This window comes from Rhipicephalus sanguineus, chromosome 5, assembly GCF_013339695.2.
Source record: "Rhipicephalus sanguineus isolate Rsan-2018 chromosome 5, BIME_Rsan_1.4, whole genome shotgun sequence".
NCBI classification, from domain to species: Eukaryota; Metazoa; Arthropoda; class Arachnida; order Ixodida; family Ixodidae; genus Rhipicephalus; species Rhipicephalus sanguineus.
In genome coordinates, this window is record NC_051180.1 from 35,691,803 (window position 1) to 35,710,450 (window position 18,648).

Genomic DNA, 18,648 nt, shown 5'->3' on the forward strand with positions numbered 1-18,648 from the left:
GGTCTGCCTCAAACGCTGCGAACAGTCTTTGTGGGTGAAACCCGAATACATCAAAACAAAGCAATAAACAAGCATGGTACTACCGATTGGACTATCGATAGTTTGTTTACACTATCGATAGTTTAAAAAAAAAAAAAACTATCGATGCTATCGATAGTCAATTTACCGATAGTTCTTCATCACTACCGGTGACTTCGCCGATCCGGCACACGAGCGGGACTATTTCGCGTAAGCTATCGGCAGTCGTGCTTAGGCCATCTGGGCGCCCCTCTCCTGACTTTTTAAGTTGTATCCAACCACAGACATCTAACCCAGTGGAATATACAGCGGTGACACTATACATCCGAGCAAATTATAAAAGCTACGTTACTGCTATAGCAGGCTATGGTCAAAGTTGCTGAGCTTGTGTTTGTTACGGTCGTACAGATATCGTAAATTCCGAAAACGAATGTCGCAACACTGTACGTTATGCATATCAGAGTGCCTTAAAGGGACACTAAAGGCGAATGTCAAGTCCATGTTGATTGCTGAAATAGCGTTCCAGAAACCTAGTAGGGCCTGTTTCGTGCCAAGGAAATGCTTATTTTGAATGAAAATCATGTTTTAGGGTTAGCATTTGCCTTGTACAACGTTGTCCGCCTTTACTGCCCGGCAGCCGACGCTGTGGTTTCTGCTCTGAAGGGCACATTACACAACATCACACGGACACGGCATTTTGTCGAGCTTTTCGTTAAAGCGACTTTCACGAGCGTGCAAGGCACACGCAGCAGTACGCGATAACGAAACTACCCCTGAGACATGACCGCGCGAGTGGAGCGCAGCCCCGCGAAAACAGAACTTTTGCACAACCCTCGCCGTTCTACACTGCGACGCCAAGTTCTTTTTTCCACGAGTCAAACAAACGCACAAGCAGCATTTTAATACCACTTGCAATGCTCTGAATGTTCTTTTTTATCATAAGTAGCTTGAATACTAGCGATAATTTGTACTTGGGACTCTTGACGTCATCGGGCTCGTTCCAAAACGTCCCACTGGTGGCGCATACAGTGTCCTACATTTACCTTAATTTCTCGCTTAGTAGAGCACTGCTATTGATAATATTGACGTTTTAGACGTTCTCAAACATTGAGCTTTCATTTTGACATAAATTTTTATTTGCCTTTAGTGTCCATTTAGGCGGACAAACCTGAAATACTTGTAGCCTAAATGTAATTGTTACCTTCGTAAACGTTTTATTAACAACTAGCGGTAAATTTAGAGCAGGGGGCTGTAAAAATAACACATTCTGTCCTGTTCTTGCTCGTCCAAACTGATGTGCTTTTACCTCTGATCCAAGAGAGTTGCAGGGTTGTAACGCATCGGAAGCACCTTGTTGCATGCAGTCTAGTTGGGTCATGCTGAACGCAAGAGAGACAGAAAAAGCGACATTTTGCTCTGTTCTTGTATTTGTGCAGTTAAAAGTTGCTAGTTGGCGCTTTACGTTATGAAATTCTCGCAAATGCAGAAATTAAACTCAATCAAAAAATATTTATGTCCTAAAACAAAACTGCAGGATGCACGGTGGGGTGATCGGCTGCTGACCCGAACGTCGCGGTTTCGGTCCCGGCAGTAGAGGTCGCATTTCGATGGAGGCGAAATGCTAGAGGCCCGTGAGATTATAGGCGCACGTCAAAGAACCCCGAGTGGTCGAAATTTCCGGAGCCCTCCACTATACGGCCTGCCTCGTAATCATATCGTAGTTTCGGCACGTAATTAATACTCCAGAAATCGTTAGCAAAGCTGCATATTCTTCCAAAAGTTGGACGAAACCGATCGTTAAATCGTAGCAATGGTCGCCTAATTCTTGTAGTGAGTGCAAAAAAAAAAAAAATTCTATGTTCCTGTATCTTTAAACAAATAGGCCGGACAAACTTATCTGTTATGACAAATACGATTGCGTCAGCAAACACTTTTTATAAATTTCTGTAGAAAGATAGCCAGAGAAATAAATAACATAAGAAGCAATGCTTGTTCTCAAGTAAGTACTCCGGACAATCAAAGGAGTCTTCGATGTCTGCTCTATGACTGATGCGCTAGATTCCGAAGCGCTCGGTCATCTTTCAGATAAGCATCGTAATCGCTTATTTGGGGCCTCTTTCAAAGTATACGCGTCACTATTTCTATTTATTTTTATTTCAGCTTCCATGCTTACCACATGAACTACAGCATGCCGGGCAATTTTCTATAGTAGAACCTCAAAGTTGTTTCTCTCTCTTTCTCTACATTGACCTGAGTGCGACAGGCGCTGGAGTGCATTCGCATGACGTCACTGTGGTATTGAGCTTAGACGTCACTGCAGCAAGACATGCATTTCCGTGGCCTTTGTTTTTCCAGTGGATACGCATATCTCGGTTGCTTGTGCACAATGAAACAACAAAAAAGATTCCTTAGTTGTCTATTGTCTCTCGATGCGGGATATATCAAACGCATTCCCTCATTACGCTTTTATTTCTCGCTCGTGACACCGATGTAACGGAAGATCCTTAACAATTCTCGGGCGTTTCAAGAAAGTATCAAACAACGAATGGAATGTCAATTGCAACCACGATGCGTCGTCTTCGAGGCACGCATAATGCGTCACACGCTTATCTTGCCACCTATACGCCTCGCGTCGTCACGTTTATCTGCGTCCTCGGCTTGTCCACGGCAGACGCGCACTTATGTGCCGTGCTGCCAGATAATCTGCGCTCCTTCTCCACGGCGAGTCGGCCGATATGCGCGGTGGGAGCTTGCGAGCCACGCTGTTGCCTCAGCACGACAAAAACTTGAACTCTGGAGCCTGGGCGGCTGGCGATAACCGCGTGCAAAACACGTCCCGTGGTGAGCCGGATCGGGAACGCATAAGTGGACGCCTTCTACGCCTACGTAAAGTATACAATGCTCGTGGTTAGTCGGCCGCCTTACATTGGATGGTGATGACGATTGAACGTGCAGCCCGCTGAAGCCCAAGTGTCAATACGTTAAACAGCAAAGGTAACGTGTACTTATTTTCGTACTCGCGTGTTTATTTGTTCTCTCGGAGATGCTCATCGAATACCGATGTGCTTGTTCCGCTCGCTGTTTCTCTAACGTAGGACGACAGCACGAGTGTTGACGTTGCCGCGCATGCGCAGGTGCTGCGTTATTTTCGATTCTGCGTGAGTTCAACGGGGCTTGTTGCTGAGCGAGTTGGTTCATTACTTGAGGAAAATAGGTATGGCGCTAGAAGGACGCGGGGATGAAGACACGGACCCGTGTTTGTCGATACAAACAGTTCTCTTAGCTTTTATCTATTCTTGGTTGAAACTACATCGTAAAGAAAACTATGCTTGATTGTGCTGCGTCTAGTAAGGACGTCGCGTACCACGACGTTTTTTGCATGTAATATCGCATTTCTGAGGCACTGCTGGCCGCTGGCTAGATGCATTTGTCAATCGCGTTAAGAAGGAGCAACTGCTTGGAGTATTCGTATGCACGTCTCTCTCTTGGTTAATTGGTCTTACGCAGTGGAATGAATGAATAAACTTTAAGTTCTTTCGGGCGGGGCGGGGGAAATGGTGGTTAACCCCGGTCCCGTCCCACCCTCTGCCGATGATGGTGGCGGTGCCTCAGGCGACGGCTCGAACCTTGCATTTGTCCCTCCTCCATATGTGTGTGTATCTTCTTTTTTTTTTTTTGCTATTTCACCTATACCTTAATCTCTTCTTCACTCTGACTGGCGAACGTCATTAAAAACTACTAAGGCGCATGATTCACTTATGTACACATGAATTGTTTCTAACACGATGTGGTATCTCAGTCACGATGTTATACAAACTAATTATTCATCCCGAGCGCTGAAGTTGCTACCAATCCAATTTAAACCGCTGCTTTCTGTTTGATAACTTGTAGATTGCAGCTTACGGCTCCATCCGACATGGCACTGCCGGATAAAGCTATAAGCGTTTCCTTCTGTTCTCACGCGGAACATTTTTCTAGTTATTCACTGCACTGCGAAAGTGGCGGTAACGCCTATATTTTTACTAAAGTAGAAAACGACTTAGTCACGGAAAAATTATTTATTCTGAATATAAACCACGCTCTGCTAGTGAGATATGGCTGCATGAATGAAGGGCTTTCTGAATATATGATTTAAATGTTCAATTTATTACGGTGCATATAGACCACTTCGTAAGTAAAATGAAAGAAAAGCATAGAACTTTTGGATGTCAGAGTGCACTTTTGGTGAAGAGCAATGATTTTAACGTATATTGGACACATCTCACGTGTAATTTCAACGAGTTGTCACGTTTCTAACGCCCACGAAAAAACATGACAAAAAAAAACGGTTTCAATTTATTGTCACCCTTGGTCGACGTTGGTTAATAATGTTGCTAACATAAGTTGACAAGAGCACACGAAAGTTCGATTGCTATGCAAAGAATGATAGGGTGAACGCAGACGGGCCTTGACCGCATGAGTGTTTGTGGCAACAGCGTCGCTTTTGAATGAAGTCGCAGTGCGCACGCTGGACGGATGTCTGCACATCCAAAATAATTTTAAGGCGAAAGCCTTATATGCCCCATCAAACGCGAAAAGTGACCGTCAGCGCCGTTAGCGTACACACGAACTATGCAAAAAAAAAGCGCAATGATGTGATGACGTCCCCATATGACGTCACATATCGCCATGTTTGTGACGTCATGATGACATCACATAATGTGACGTCACGTGATCGCGTGATTTCGCGTGCTCGAAGGTGGGCCGATTCCGGAGGCACTGCAAAACCACGTGAAGTGCAGAAAGCTGTGAGGTGAGGGAAGGAGGCTCAACACATTCTACTGGGAAGAAAAAGAAGATTTCGCCTTCGAGTCGTCTTAGGCGAATGCATAAAAGACAGTGTGGCTTTCTCAACAAAACTTGCGCATTGTGAAATTTTGCAGACAAAGCAGGAATAAGGTATCTGGATGCGTTTACATTAGCATAGCTTGCTAGCATTGAAGTTGGCATTATAATAAATTATATCGTGAGTAATCCGAACAATTCGATTTCAAATATCGTTTTACCGTCCAATAATCAACCTATTACCGCGATGTTAACGAATGTAAAGTTTTCAAATGCATATCAATGAATTTACGCAATTTTTTTTTTTTTCAGGTGAGCCATGGGCAAGATAACGCCCTCGAAATCGTGGTTCCTGTTGCTGCTTCTAACTTCAGCTGCCTCCGAAGATGCCAAGGACACCTGCCAGGTGGCTGGCTGTGCATGTACCGTGTTCGACGACGTCGGTGAAATGTTCCTTCAGTGTGCGAACCGCTCGCTCCCCAGTCTACCCGAACTGGTTCATGGTGTGGTCGGTGTTGATGCTAGCCATAACATGATTAGCGAGTTGACCAAGTTCCCGAAGCTGTCCCTGGAAGTGTTGGACTTGCACTTCAATCGCATAAGCGAGATACCGGCCGGTGTGTTCGCCGAACTAAGCACGCTTGAAATGCTCGACCTGAGCCACAACAATATCGCCGAAGTGAGCCCGGAATGCTTCGAGGGACTCGGGAGGCTTACGGTGTTGAATCTGACCGAGAACTTTTTGGAGATCCTCCAGCCCAAGGTGTTTAGCGCGACGCCCCTTCTTAAGAAGCTTGTGCTTGCCGGAAACAATCTGAAGGCCATCGACTCGTCGTGGCTGGCTAGTCTGCCTAAGCTGGAACACCTGGACTTGCGTATGCTTGGCCTTCGCTCGCTGCCCAAGGACGTGTTTACGGAACTGCCGCTGCTGCATCTCATAGAGCTTTCGGAGAACGAGTTCGAAGAGGTGCCCACAAAGGCGTTGGCTAGCGCGAAGTCCCTGAAGATCTTACACTTGGAGCACAATCCTATCGTTACGCTCACCGCGGAGTCTTTCGCCGATATCGTCGCTATCGAAGAGCTCCATCTATCGGCGATGCCCAGACTGGAGTCTGTCGAGGAGGGAGCCTTCGCTGGCCTCCAGCATCTGAGAATCCTGGACCTCGCCAACAACCCGGTGCTGAGTTCCGTTGCTGCCGGCGCTCTTAGTATTGAGCCCAGCAACAATACCCTGAAGGAATTGTACTTGTCCTATGCCAACTTGACGTCACTTTCTTTCGACGGCTACGAGTGGTGCAGCGTTGACGTCCTGGACCTGCGCGGCAACCCCTGGCACTGTGACTGCTCCTTATACTGGGTCAAAGGCTGTCACTTCGCACCGGAACTTACGACAAAGTTTGTGTAAGCGAGAATTTTTTTTTAAACTTTTGAATACGTTATTCGTTCCAGAATGCTATTTTTCGCTATTTGACACTTTCGTGGCCGGTGCGTCATCTTTAATTACTAGTTACAGGTTTACGAAGTAGCCTTACAGAAGGAGCTCTCATGTGGACATACGTGAACAGAAAATCACTTTGCTCGATATTAAGTTATCCGGATATGACAAAATTTGCTGTGCTCAAAATATAACGCTAAGCTGCAACGAGTGGTTAAAGATTTTTTAATCTAATATGTGCTTCAATATAACGAAAAGTTGACAGCTATAGTGTATGGCACCAAGACCACTACCTCATAACTCTGCAGTGAAAACAGACAGCACGATATACTGTGAATTGCCTCACTATATAGCGTGTTAAAATTAGACAAAAACTGGTTTACTATATTACTACTGGCACTATATATGCGAGAAACCCTTTAGTTAAAAGATGTACGTCATGTAATAATTTAACGTAAGTTATAACCCAATCTATCTTATTCGCACTATTCATACTCTCGGATAGCCTCAACTTACCGAATTTAGATCTGCGATTTTTCCACAGAGTTGTGCGACGTTGCTTGCTTCGTGCAGCCACTTTGCTTCATATCAGGCACTTTGTAGTGGGTCTGTAGGTAAGGGCCTGTACCGCCTTCTTTCAGGCATCTTCAGTAACAAAAACTGATTATCCGACAAAATGATCTAGCTAATTTTAACAGAAAAGCCCATTTTCGTTCCGGGCCATTGCACTAGACCGTGGCTATGGTTTTGTACTACATCAGCACTTCGCAGGAACATCAGCTCGTATCAGTATGCAACTGCTACTTTACTGTCGTGAGAAAAAAAACAATACACACGCGAATCGTCCGCGGCTGCCAGCACAAAGGACGTCGCTACGGAAACACCACCATTACGCGTAACCTCACCACGACGTGCTCCTGCTATTCAAAAGCAGGGTGCACATGGTTCTCCAGGTAATTGGCGCTTGAGAGTGCACGCAACAGACCAATCCGCCTTTTCCATGGTGCCACAGCGCATGCGCCCTTTCCCTAGCGGGAAAGTCGCGAAACGCTGTGGCAGGGTCTTCGCACGCCTTTCGATCTCGGGGACTTTTGTTCTGGCGATCCCGATTGTCCCGGATCACCCTGCAAAGCTCCTCCCCCTACCAAAACGGCACAAGACAACACAGGACAATGAAAAAGACGGATTGTCAAGAGAAAAGCAAACATTGCTTTCAGCTGCATGCCTAACATTGAAAATATACCGCCGGGTACCCCTGTGTCGGACATGTCTATGCAACTTCAGAACGCTATACATCCCGCTTCCCTAAGATTCTCGTTTCTAAAAGAAGTGACGTGTGACGTCATAGTCCTTATACGACGTTAATTCGCAGGTGCAACTCCCCGGCCGCTGTCTCAGGCATGCCGGTGATGGAACTGACGGACGATGACGTGCACTGCGTGCAGCACAGCGCGGCAGCTTCGGGCGACGGCGAAGAGGAGCACCATCACGGTCACATGACGCTGCGGCTGCTAGTGGTCACTGCGGGACTCGTGACGCTGCTCATGGTGTTGGCCGTGGCGCTGGTCGCCTTCCGGCACAGAGACATTCGCGACTGGTTCCAGGACCGAAAGCGCATCGGCGCCGTCTACTACGTCAAGGCCAATTCGGGCCCCTCGTCCCGTTGCTCTCAAGTCTGATGCGCGCGGGACTCAGAAATCTGACGAACCCTGGCCCAGCCACTTTTGGAGCCAGCTTCCCACCAACCCCTTTTTCTGTCCCAGCTAGAGTACTGGCGCACTTGTATATACATATTATATTCGAAGAAATATAATGGACTTGATTTGAGCGTTTCTTCTTCGAAACAACGGCGGTTCCCCGAACCTGTGGCCTTCCACCAGTTGCGTGTTTCCCTTCGCACCTTCCCCGCCATGGTGCTCTAGTGGTTATGGTGCTCGACTGCTGACCCGAAGGTCGCGGGATCGAATCCCGGCTGCGGCGGCTGCATTTTCGATGGAGGCGAAAATGTTTGAGACCCGCGTACTTGGATTTAGGTGCACGTTAAAGAACCCCATGTGGTCGAAATTTCCGGAGCCCTCCACTACGGCTTCTCTCATAATCACATCGTGGTTTTAAGACGTTAAACACCAGATATTATTATTATATTTCGCACCTTAATTCACCCGAAGTGAACTTGGGTGCGAAATCAGTTTTATTCAAAGCAAAGTCAATTCTATCACATCAATTGATTCAAGTACGACGAAAATACATTTTATTCAAATATGACGAAACTTTCAAAATCGAAAAGTATGCACCCAAATTCAATTTCTTTAAAATGCAACGAACCTTTCAAAAATAAAAAGACATTTCCAAAGACTTACCCTTTGAATGACGACGGCAGCAGCACTCAGCCTCCCCCAGCTCCCCAGCCGCGCTGAATGCCGCCTCTCTAACCAATCAAGCCTGTGTCATGCGTTATTCCGTGGAGCCACCTTTCCAGATGAGTACCCACAAAAAAACAGCTTGTGAGGTCTGCCTCTAGATCGGCGCTGGGAATCAAAGCCGGCACTTTCAGTACCGGAAGCAGATGCTCAAGCACTTCGCCACTCCCGTTGTTGGCCATCCACACACTTATGTTTTAGATCATTTTGACCGAAATGCTATGTCTACAACTTTCGGATACAGAGAGAGAGAGAAACAACTTTATTCACGGCCCAACGTGGTCGTTGAAGCTACCTTGCCGGTGGTTCGAAGGGTGGTGGCCAGTAGCTAGCCACGACCGTTACGTCTGCCTGAATGTGGTAGTCAGTTGTCGGCTGTCAAAAATGTACCCACAGGAAATTCAACCAAACTGCCGACATCGCAACTGCATGAAGGCTACCCAAAATCACATTCTTTGGTATGCGAGGGGGAGCTACCTCCTAAAACTTTCGGATAACTTTTTTGATTATTTTGAAATTTTCGTCGCATTTTAATGACATTCGTTTTGGATGCATTCATAACCAAAGAGTTAAGCCTATAACCTTTCGGTATATCGTATTTCTCGAGTTTGAAAGTTTCGTCGCATTTTGAGAAAAAATCATTTTAGGTGAACTTCTGGCAAGCTTTTGGAAATCTTGCATTTTTCAATTTTTGAAAGTTTCGTTGCATTTTAATAAAATTTATTTTGGGTGATATTCTTACCAAAAAGGTAAACCGCAGCAGTGGCTACATGGTAGAGCGTCCGCTTCCAATGCGGTAGATACCGGTTTCGATTCCCAGCGCTGACCGGAAACCCACCGGGTTTTCCTAAAGGGCAGAGGTGTATACACCAACCTGGCACTCGGTTGTTCTTCTGTACTCATCTCGATAGGTGGCCCCCGGGGCGTAGGCAGATTTCTCTCTTTATTTTTTTTGGGGGGGGTGGGGTGGGGGGGTTCAAGCATACCTAATGTATGTTCGTGCGTGCGTGTATACACACGCAAGCAAAAGTGAAAATATTCGGGGGGCGGGGGCGGGTGTTAACCCCCTCCCCCTTGGCTACGCCCCTGGTGGCCCCATAAGGTTCTGTAAAGGTTCCCTACACCAGCTCTTAAAAAAGTTAGTAAAAAGGTAGTAACTGCCAGCACATAGGTAGTAACTGCAGCGGTTACTAACTTTCTTGGTGGTTGCTGTGTAATTGCTGTGTAATGCACTGCATGTAGTTGCTGTGTAATGCACTGCATGCTTGAGTGGCCAGACCCTACTCCGGGACGCCAATGGAGCTGGACGCTGCTCGAGCGCGCGTCACCAAGGAGCGTTGAGCATCCAAAGTAGACCAGCCGAGCAGGTGCTCCTCCCAAGCCTCTCTAGCTGGGATGGGGAAGTGGGAGACCGTTACTAGCCTTTCGCTACCTGTTTACTACCCACGTTAGTAAACAGTTACTAGCGCCACCGTTACTAACTTTTTGCTACCTGTTTACTACCTATATACGTTAGTACACAGTAACGGGAGGCAAATAGGTAGCAACTGCAGCCGTTACTGACTTTCTTGGACCGTTACTACCTTTTTGCTACTCGGCCGTTAACAACTTAATTTAAAATTGTAGTTAACACCTACTGTATAAACTTATAACTGGAATCGTCTCGAAATATCATTTTCAATCGAAAAATGTCGAAGAAAAACCCCATGCATCAAGAAAAGAATTTTCTTTTTAAAATCGCAACCGCAATTTTGAAGCATTATTCTGCTATTGTGAAAACGGAGGAGCAAAAGTTAATGAACTATAAGCAAGTGCAATACGCGTTTTAGTACACAATATATATTCGTCAAGTGCTAATAAAAATGATTTTGTGTGCATTTCTGACCGGACGGGTAAGCCTATAGCCTTTGGAAAACTTCTATTTTTCAATTTTTGGTAGTTTCGTCACGTTCTAATGAAATGATTTTGTGTGCATTTCTGACCGCAAAGGTAAGCCTTAGGAAAGCTTCTATATTTCGATTTTTGGAAGCTTCATCACGTTCTAAAAAAGTGATTTTGGTTGCATTTCTGAGCAAAAAGGTTAGCTTACAGCCTTTGAAAAAATACAAGAGTCCCCCCTACCCCTCCCAGAAAAAGGAAAAGTAGAGAGAGACGACAGTCGATTTCGAACCCAGAGCCCCAGGCTGTGAAATCGAGTGTCTTATCGACTGAGCTACACACCCGCTCTTGCTGTATGTGAATATATCTGAACCACATGAATGCGCAGTGCTGGCGATACAAATAAAAAAAAATGAAGGGGAGGCCGATCACACACAGGTGCGAATCGGAGTGTTTTCGGATAAAGTAACGAAAGTATGCAAACTGAACAATAATTACAGATATCTTTATATGTATTGCAATTAGAGATATTTAACATAATATCGCGTTGATTTCGATGCATTACGGCGTCCGTGTAAGCAGACATCAGTGTATTGTAAATAACAACTCTCGTTTCTGTTTGTCCTTCGCGCTAACGTTACGCATCGTCATTAATGTACGTGTCCCTAACTGAAGAACTGAGTTCAACTAGCACCATTTTAATTTAATTCACGGGCGTCGTGCCATAACTGGTTTCGAAGAAACATGCATGTCGCTTTTTTTTTTTTTCAAGTATTATTGCGCTTGGCATTGTTCTTATTACGGGCGTCGAGAAATAGAAGACGTAACGGGAGGCATTCACCATCTCAATCCCCCTGGCGAACACGTGGTCAATCGCACCACCAGTTTTTGACGTGGGGAGCATTCAAGATAAACGAAGGCTGGTAACCGCCGGTTTTCCCTTTTCCGAAGGTTGGCGTTAAAATTCTACGGTGTCATCATGTGCCAGGAATTGCAGCCTCTGATGCATACTGAATGAAGAGCAGGGCGAGGACGTCTAATTTGCTTGCTGCCGGACTCCAGTGGCCAGCGCGGTGTCTGCGCCCCTTCACTTGACTCGCGCAACACACGCGAATGAGACAGCGCATGCATGGCGTCTGCTTCTAATCCAGCTACAGTGTACACTCTAGTCCGGCAATGGCCACATTGCACGAAACACGTCGGAACGCACTGTCTTTATGGACCCTGTACCGGTGTCTTCTTTCGCCATCCATGCCGTTCGCTAAAAGAGGTCGCGTGACGCCGGGGGAAAGGTGGAGCCTCGTGAGAGGGGAAAGGGAAGGAGGTCAAGCGATGGACCACGGAGAGACGTAACTGAAGGGGGAGTGAATAAAGAAATAAAAAAATCACAGCATATCCACGGAGTGAATGATGATGAGTGGGCGAAGCTGCGGAGGTTCATCGGTAAACCGTGAATCTTCCGTGAATTCTGCCCAGTACATCATCACCGACGTGAGATCGGGCGCGTTTATACTAAAGGTTCGATGAGTTATGACGACTTGGAGCTCACTTTAATTTTACATGTACGCTGTGGATTTTCATTGTTTAGAAACCCATTGCTTTAGAAAACATCTGGCGTCTTTCGTTAAGCAGCTGGCGTCTTTTCGTTTTGCTTTAGAAACATCTGGCGTTCTTTCGTTTTGCTTTTAGAAAACATTGGCGTCTTTCGTTGGTTTATTTCATCAATCAACGGCGTTTTGAACAAAATTTTTATTGTTTAATCACGCACAGGAGAAATCTCACCAGGCACTACCTTGCACGCAGGTAAACAATGGCTGCTAATGGGAATGAGAGACAGAAGAAGTCGGCTTTTAGCTAACACTTACACTTCTACTTCTACTAATGTTTCCTACTGGAACATGCCAATGGCTGATAATGGGGAATGAGAGACAGAAGAATTCGGCTTTTAGTTAACGCGCACGCTGCGAATTTTTTCTTGTTCAACAACGCACAGGAAAAATCTCCCACCGGCACCACCTTGGAGGTCAAGATCTGGTACTAGAGTTACGACTGGTTACGCACTACTACGACTACGAGGAACGAACGGGTGCCGCCTTAAAGGCCAACTCCGGCGATTTTTCGAGGTCGATGGATCTCAATGAAATTCGTTGGGTACGTTCCTTTGCACGTTTCCGTCATTTATGCCAAATTACAGGCTTGAGACATGCGCAGATTGTTTGCAAATTAATTTTAAAGATTGTCTGCAAACGCCCTCCTGGCTTCCCACAATTATTGGCAACATTGCGTCTGTGACGTCAGTATTGGGAAGGCGGCGGAAGTGACGCAGCCGAGAGCACCGCTAACTTCGGCGCTTCGGCCGCTACCACTGGCCGCTACAGCGAGCGTCTGCTGTGCACAAGGCGACAGGCAGCGTTGGTTTGGTAGGCGCTTCGCTGGTCCTCCCGGCTGTCACAGTTTTCCTACTCCGCGCCGGCGTGATCGGCATGCCTTGCACGACTTCCGGTTCGTTCGTAACAACGTCTACGTCATACGTAGACGGTACACTCGGTTGGGTTTCGGTTTCGGTGTTACGCTTTTTTGCTTATTTAAAATTATTCTCCAATTTGCCGAGTATTTCTGCTATCGGGCCCGTAACAGGAGCGTCTCAGGAACATAAAAGCACCATTACTTTGACATGGCCAAAAAATCGCCGGAGTTGGCCTTTAAGGAGCTTCGCCCCTTAAAAAGTTAACACCATCTTCCCAAAGGGAACCCTGATGGGATGCGAAGCAGCAGCGTTGCGCACGGGTGGCGTCACGGGTTGAACGGCGTTAACGCGGTGGAGGGGGTGAAGCGAGAGAGAGGTGACACGTACAGACATGTTTCAACGCGTGCGTTAGGCGCGCGTCAGGTTTATTGCGCGTGAACCGACGAGTCGGCGGTGTAGCGAGCGGCAGTCGCGGTAGCGGCAGGTGTTGCGGGCGAACGGACGAGGCGGCAGCTGCGGCGAGCGCGCGGCAGGCGAAGGAGAGAGTGACGTCAGCGCGCACTGCGAGGGGAGCGTGACGTCAACGCGCAGCTGCGGCGTGACCTACTTGGCACCGCTCCAACACCTGCAACGAGGGGAGCGCGTTGCGGCGCGTTCGTACGGACGCACGGAGGGACAAGACAGATGGTACGATTTTCCATGCGATGCGACGTCCGACACGGCGGTGGGGAAACCGGAATGGTGACCTTCCATAGCATCGGACAGCCACCATTCCCTCTTCCCCACCGCCGTGCCGGACGTCGCATCGCATGGAAAATCGTACCGTCTGTCGCGCGCTTTACACAGGCTAGTCAAAGAGCTGCTTCGCATCTAATAAAACAAAATAAATTTCCGTGGCGAGGCGGGTTTGAACCCGGGCCCTGACGGTCCGACGACAAGTGTCACACGCTTGCACAGCACTAATTTATGAGGGGCATATGAATGCGAGAAGGGAGCTAGTGGCCACGTAGGCCAATCGCATCTCCCCTCTTGCAGCGAATCACGCGCGCTTTGCTTGCGGGCGGGTCATCCTCGCTACGACGTTGTCATGTTCGTTGAGCGCCCGAGACGCCGAGCGCTAGCGACGAGACGGCGGCGGTGCCGGTCGTTTCGTCGGCGCCAATACGTGCTTACGAGGAGAGACGCTTATCACTAGCCAGCTAGGAGGTATATGCAATACGTAGTGAAAACTTCGCTGAAACTTAGGAGGTAGGGGTGTGCGAACAGTGAATTTGAGAACCAAATGGAGTACGAATAGAATAGTGACGACATCGAATCAAATACAAATACAAATCGAATACACGTTCGAATAGTTTTCGAATATTAAGGCAACCATCTTCCAAAACAGCCCTAGACTGGTAAGCTTACAGTTATCAAAGCAGTAAAAAAAAAAAAAATTCGACATTTCATTTGAAACAAATATTCAGAGGCTTTAGCAAGGAGCATTACGGTTACTTCTAAACGACAAAAAAAAAAAAAAAAAGAAACACACACACACACATTCATTTAAACTGAGGCAAGCTCGCCTACAGTAGCAATTAGAGCCTTCTAAATATTTTCTAACTTCAGGCTGAAATATAGCAGTGACCACCGTATTAAAGGTGGTACTTTGTCAACAGCTCTTTAAAAAAAAAAGGCAGCTTCGCACTAGTGGTTCCAAGCCTGAAGGAAGTGCGCAGCTCGGCGGCCTGCCTTTTTCTCATTATTTTGTTTTCTTTTTTCCTCTCTTTCTTTGTCTTTTTCACTTTTTCTGTTTTTTCCTATCTCTTTTTTTTGTCTCTGTTTTATTCCATTTCTTTATTTCTCTCTCGCTATTCCCTTCTCGCTCTTTCCATCTCTTTCTTCCCTTCATTTCTCCCTACCTCTCTCTCTCTCACTCTATTTCTCGCTTCCACTTTCTCCTCTTTCTCTTTCCGTCTTGCCCTCTCCTTTTCTATCTCTTTTTGTGTCTATTTCTTTCTCTCTTTATCTCTCTCTCTCTCTATGTACTTGTTCTCTGGCCCATCAGAGCTATTGCATGCCACGCCAGACAAATCGGGGCACATGTTCTGGAAGCGAAGCACAAGATGAAGAGGACGAAAGAGTACGTGCTGGTTCATGATGATGATAGTTTCCGGGCGACACCACACGCCGTATAACGGAAAGCTTAACATATTCGATGTAATGAAACCGAAGAATAAGCAATTTTCATGACTTAACATCACCTTGAATGTCATGGTGCAGATCGTGCGTATTGATTACACTGTCGCTTCGGCGACACTCCCGTTAAAAGCAAAAACGCCGTAAGTACACGGGATGCGCGCCTCTGGGTAATTCGATGATGGAAACAAGAAAAGTTACCCTTCGCTATTCTAACGACTTGTTCCTTCGAGCATTTTTTGTTGTTGTTGATTATTCGAAAAATATTAGAAAATGATTCGGTATTTCGAATGCGCATTACTCGATTCGAGCAGCCAATCGAATAGGACCTATTCGATTCGTTATTCCAAATTTTCGAATATTCGCACACATCTGTTAGGAGAAAAATGCAAAGCCTGACGAAATTGGCGACAGGTTCGCTAGCCACTCTAGCTTCGCTATCCGACGGTTTCCACGGCATGGAACTGGCTGCTTTCCCCCCGCCCTTTTTTTTTAAAAAAAAGATTTTTAGGTGTTAACTTTTCAAAGGGGGTTCTTGAATCTATGGTATGCGGTAGGTACACAACGAGAACCAGTGAGACTTAAGGCATTCTTCTGAGAGTTTCTTACCGTTCTGATCACCGTGAAATTATCATTTTACAGCAGGGCTGCTAAACTTCTCGTTATGCCGCGTTGGCGCGACCTGAAAAGTATACCATCATCATGAACAGGCACGCGCTCTCTTCGTGCTCTTCTTTTTCGCTCCCAGAGTCCCGTGCGCCGTTTTTGTCCGGCGTGGGATGCAATAACTTTGATGGGCGTACAGAGAGAGCGAGATAGACACAGAGAGAAAGAAAGCAAAGAAATAGAGAAAGAGATAGACAGGGAGAGATAGAAACAGGCATAACAAAAAAGAGAAAGTGGTGGGAAAGGAAAATGAGGGCGAGGAGGAGGGAAAGGAGGAGGGCAACTCCACCAGCTCGGCTGCTTCCACAGTCTTCGCGCCACTGGCTGCCCCAAATTTTTGTGGTGCTTACTCTTGGCAACCATGATTCAGCGAAATAACCCCCCCCCCTTTCTAACCTTTCAACACGTCCTCAACACCCTCACTTACTTTTTTGTCCTTGTTTATTAATATGTTTCACGCCAGTTTATCTCAATATCCCCTCACCCGGTCTTTTCCTTTTTTTTCTCTCCCGCACCCCCGTTATCGCACTTGCCCTCTCCCCCTCTTTTGTTTTGGTTTGGACAGAGTGTATGAAGCATACACATACACGCGCCAAGGTAGGCGGACAAGAGCGCCTGTCGAAACATTGCCATTGGCTCTAAAGTCCCTAGATTTTTCTCTTTTAAAGGGACACTAAAGAGAAACAATGAATCGGTTTAGATCGATAAATTGTGCTCTGATAACTCTAATGTCGTTAATTTCGCCATCATAGGTTTATTAATAGAGGAGAAAATCCAAGTTCAAAGTATCATTTTTAAATTTCGCGCCGAAATCTCCCTGCGTGACGTCACGGATTTCAAAGTGTATTTATCGCATTTCGGCGCTATTGGCTCAACAAAATTACCCCAGACTTGGTATGTTAAGTCTATCGCCCCTCAGAAGACAATGTACTTGATTTTTACCGATTAGGAACTACGTTGTCCCTAGTAGGCGCCGTCAAAACATGTGACGTCAGGGCGAATAGTGCGTAAACTCCTTGGCGTCGCCACCCACATTTCGTTTTTTGCGCGTTTTCTCGCTTACTAAACGTCTTCTCGCAGCAAGCGTGGTGTTTTTGGTACACGATACCAATCGTTTTGCTCTTTAGTGGGACTTTAATTGGCTCCAGCGACCACCCGTGTTCAAGGATTTCTCACCTCGTCATACGTCCATCTTCCCCTGAAATGCCTTAGTTTAAATCCGTGACGTCACCCTGACAATGTTTAAAGATTTCGGCGCGAAATTAAAAAAAAAAAAAACTTTCGCTTTCATTTTCTTGTTCAATAAAAAAACTGTGATCTCACAGCTCTAATGTGCTCAAAGGATAAGTCATCAATCTAGTAACCTTATTTATTGTTTTATCTTAGCCTCTTCGCTACCGATAAAACTGCAGGGAAGGAAAAGTGACGCAGTTTGCAAAATATGCAAAGAAAAAAAATGCAACAAAAATTTCAATTTCAATGGGTAAATATTGGTTGCCAAAATGGCAAGAACACCCCTTACAAATGCGAATATTTGCTTCCAGTACAGCTTAGAAGGGTGCCGGCTTGGGCTAATTGGCATGTCACGATGATTGCTATAGTGCGAACTGAGGACTAGGACAAAGTGACACACGAGGACGAGCGCTGTCTTCACGTGTCTTCTCGTCCTAGTCCTCAGTTCGCACTATGGCAATCGTCACTGCTTCCAGTACTTTAAATATTTTAAAAATCATTCCCAAGTACCAACAGCACAACCTTTCACGCTACTGTGTATGAAAATAAGAAATATTAATTCCAAAAGTTTAAGTAGTTAAGTGCCCACTGCCATTTACTGTTAATAATAATAACTGTTAGGGTTTTACATCCCAAAACCACGATATGGTTATGAGGGACGCCGTAGTGGAGGGCTCTGGAAATTTCGACACGTGCACCTAAATCTAGCTGTTTACTTTTGTTTGCACACAAGCCGCTACAACAGACATCTGCTGCTCACTCTTGAAAGTGTGGGTAAAGGACAGTCTGGGCGAAGAAGGCACGAGCTTTCGATGCTGAACTGTTTGCTGTTGTGTAATTTGCTTGACCCTTTGACACGCCGTGTAAGCAATTGTGCATACCGCTTGTTTTTGCTATTCGTATCGATCAGAGGCTATGAAAGAGCTTCGGATGAATTGAACCTTCAGCTCAATAAAACTGTCTTCAATTAACTCCATTTTGCAGCGTACTGTTGCACATGATCACTTTTCTGAAGGCACTACCATGTTCGACGTGTCGCTTCCCGCGAGCCACGTCATAAGCATATTTTTTCTTTGCTGAAAACGGATATAACCGATAACGAATTTGCACAATATTTCTAGCCTGAGATTTCAGTCTACTTAAGCAAAAATAGAGCATGAATGACTTCAGAATAAATATATATTAAATGACAATTTAATTAGCAAAAATTACTATTACGTACACAAATTAACGTATCATGGCATTGTTTTTGTTGCATTAGAATATAGAGTGCTTTGAAATAACGCTGTATCGATTTGACGCATTTCCAGACAGTTCTTCATAGGTGGCGTCTGAAAGGGTTAAGAAGCGATGTCCACAAAAGTGGACGCAGGTAGCGCTGAGGTTAGACTACCATTAATAATCAGGAACCTCGATTTGACAAAATTTGCAATGTTGAAGAAGCTGCTCGCTGCAAGTATGAGCTATACGAAGGTTTGACTGTTAAAAAAAAAAAAAAGAAACCAGTAATATGGTATGATGGGCATCAG

The 18,648-nt window shown here is 46.0% G+C and overlaps 1 protein-coding gene across 1 annotated transcript; it reads left to right on the forward strand.

The window, feature by feature from the left end:
- Positions 1-2,739: 2,739 nt before the first annotated feature.
- LOC119393494 (leucine-rich alpha-2-glycoprotein) lies at positions 2,740-8,104 on the forward strand. The gene is made up of 3 exons (XM_037660545.2): positions 2,740-3,012; positions 5,155-6,243; positions 7,650-8,104. Exons 2-3 carry the CDS (start codon positions 5,162-5,164, stop codon positions 7,954-7,956), a joined length of 1,389 nt encoding a protein of 462 aa, XP_037516473.1. The 5' UTR covers positions 2,740-3,012; positions 5,155-5,161; the 3' UTR covers positions 7,957-8,104.
- Positions 8,105-18,648: the final 10,544 nt, after the last annotated feature.

Bases quoted from the DNA above. Each gene is read 5' to 3' on its own strand.
- LOC119393494 (XM_037660545.2), top strand. From the start codon at position 5,162: ATGGGCAAGATAACGCCCTCGAAATCGTGGTTCCTGTTGCTGCTTCTA. The intron at 6,244-7,649 runs GTAAGCGAGAAT...GTTAATTCGCAG, and splicing joins GAACTTACGACAAAGTTTGT to GTGCAACTCCCCGGCCGCTG.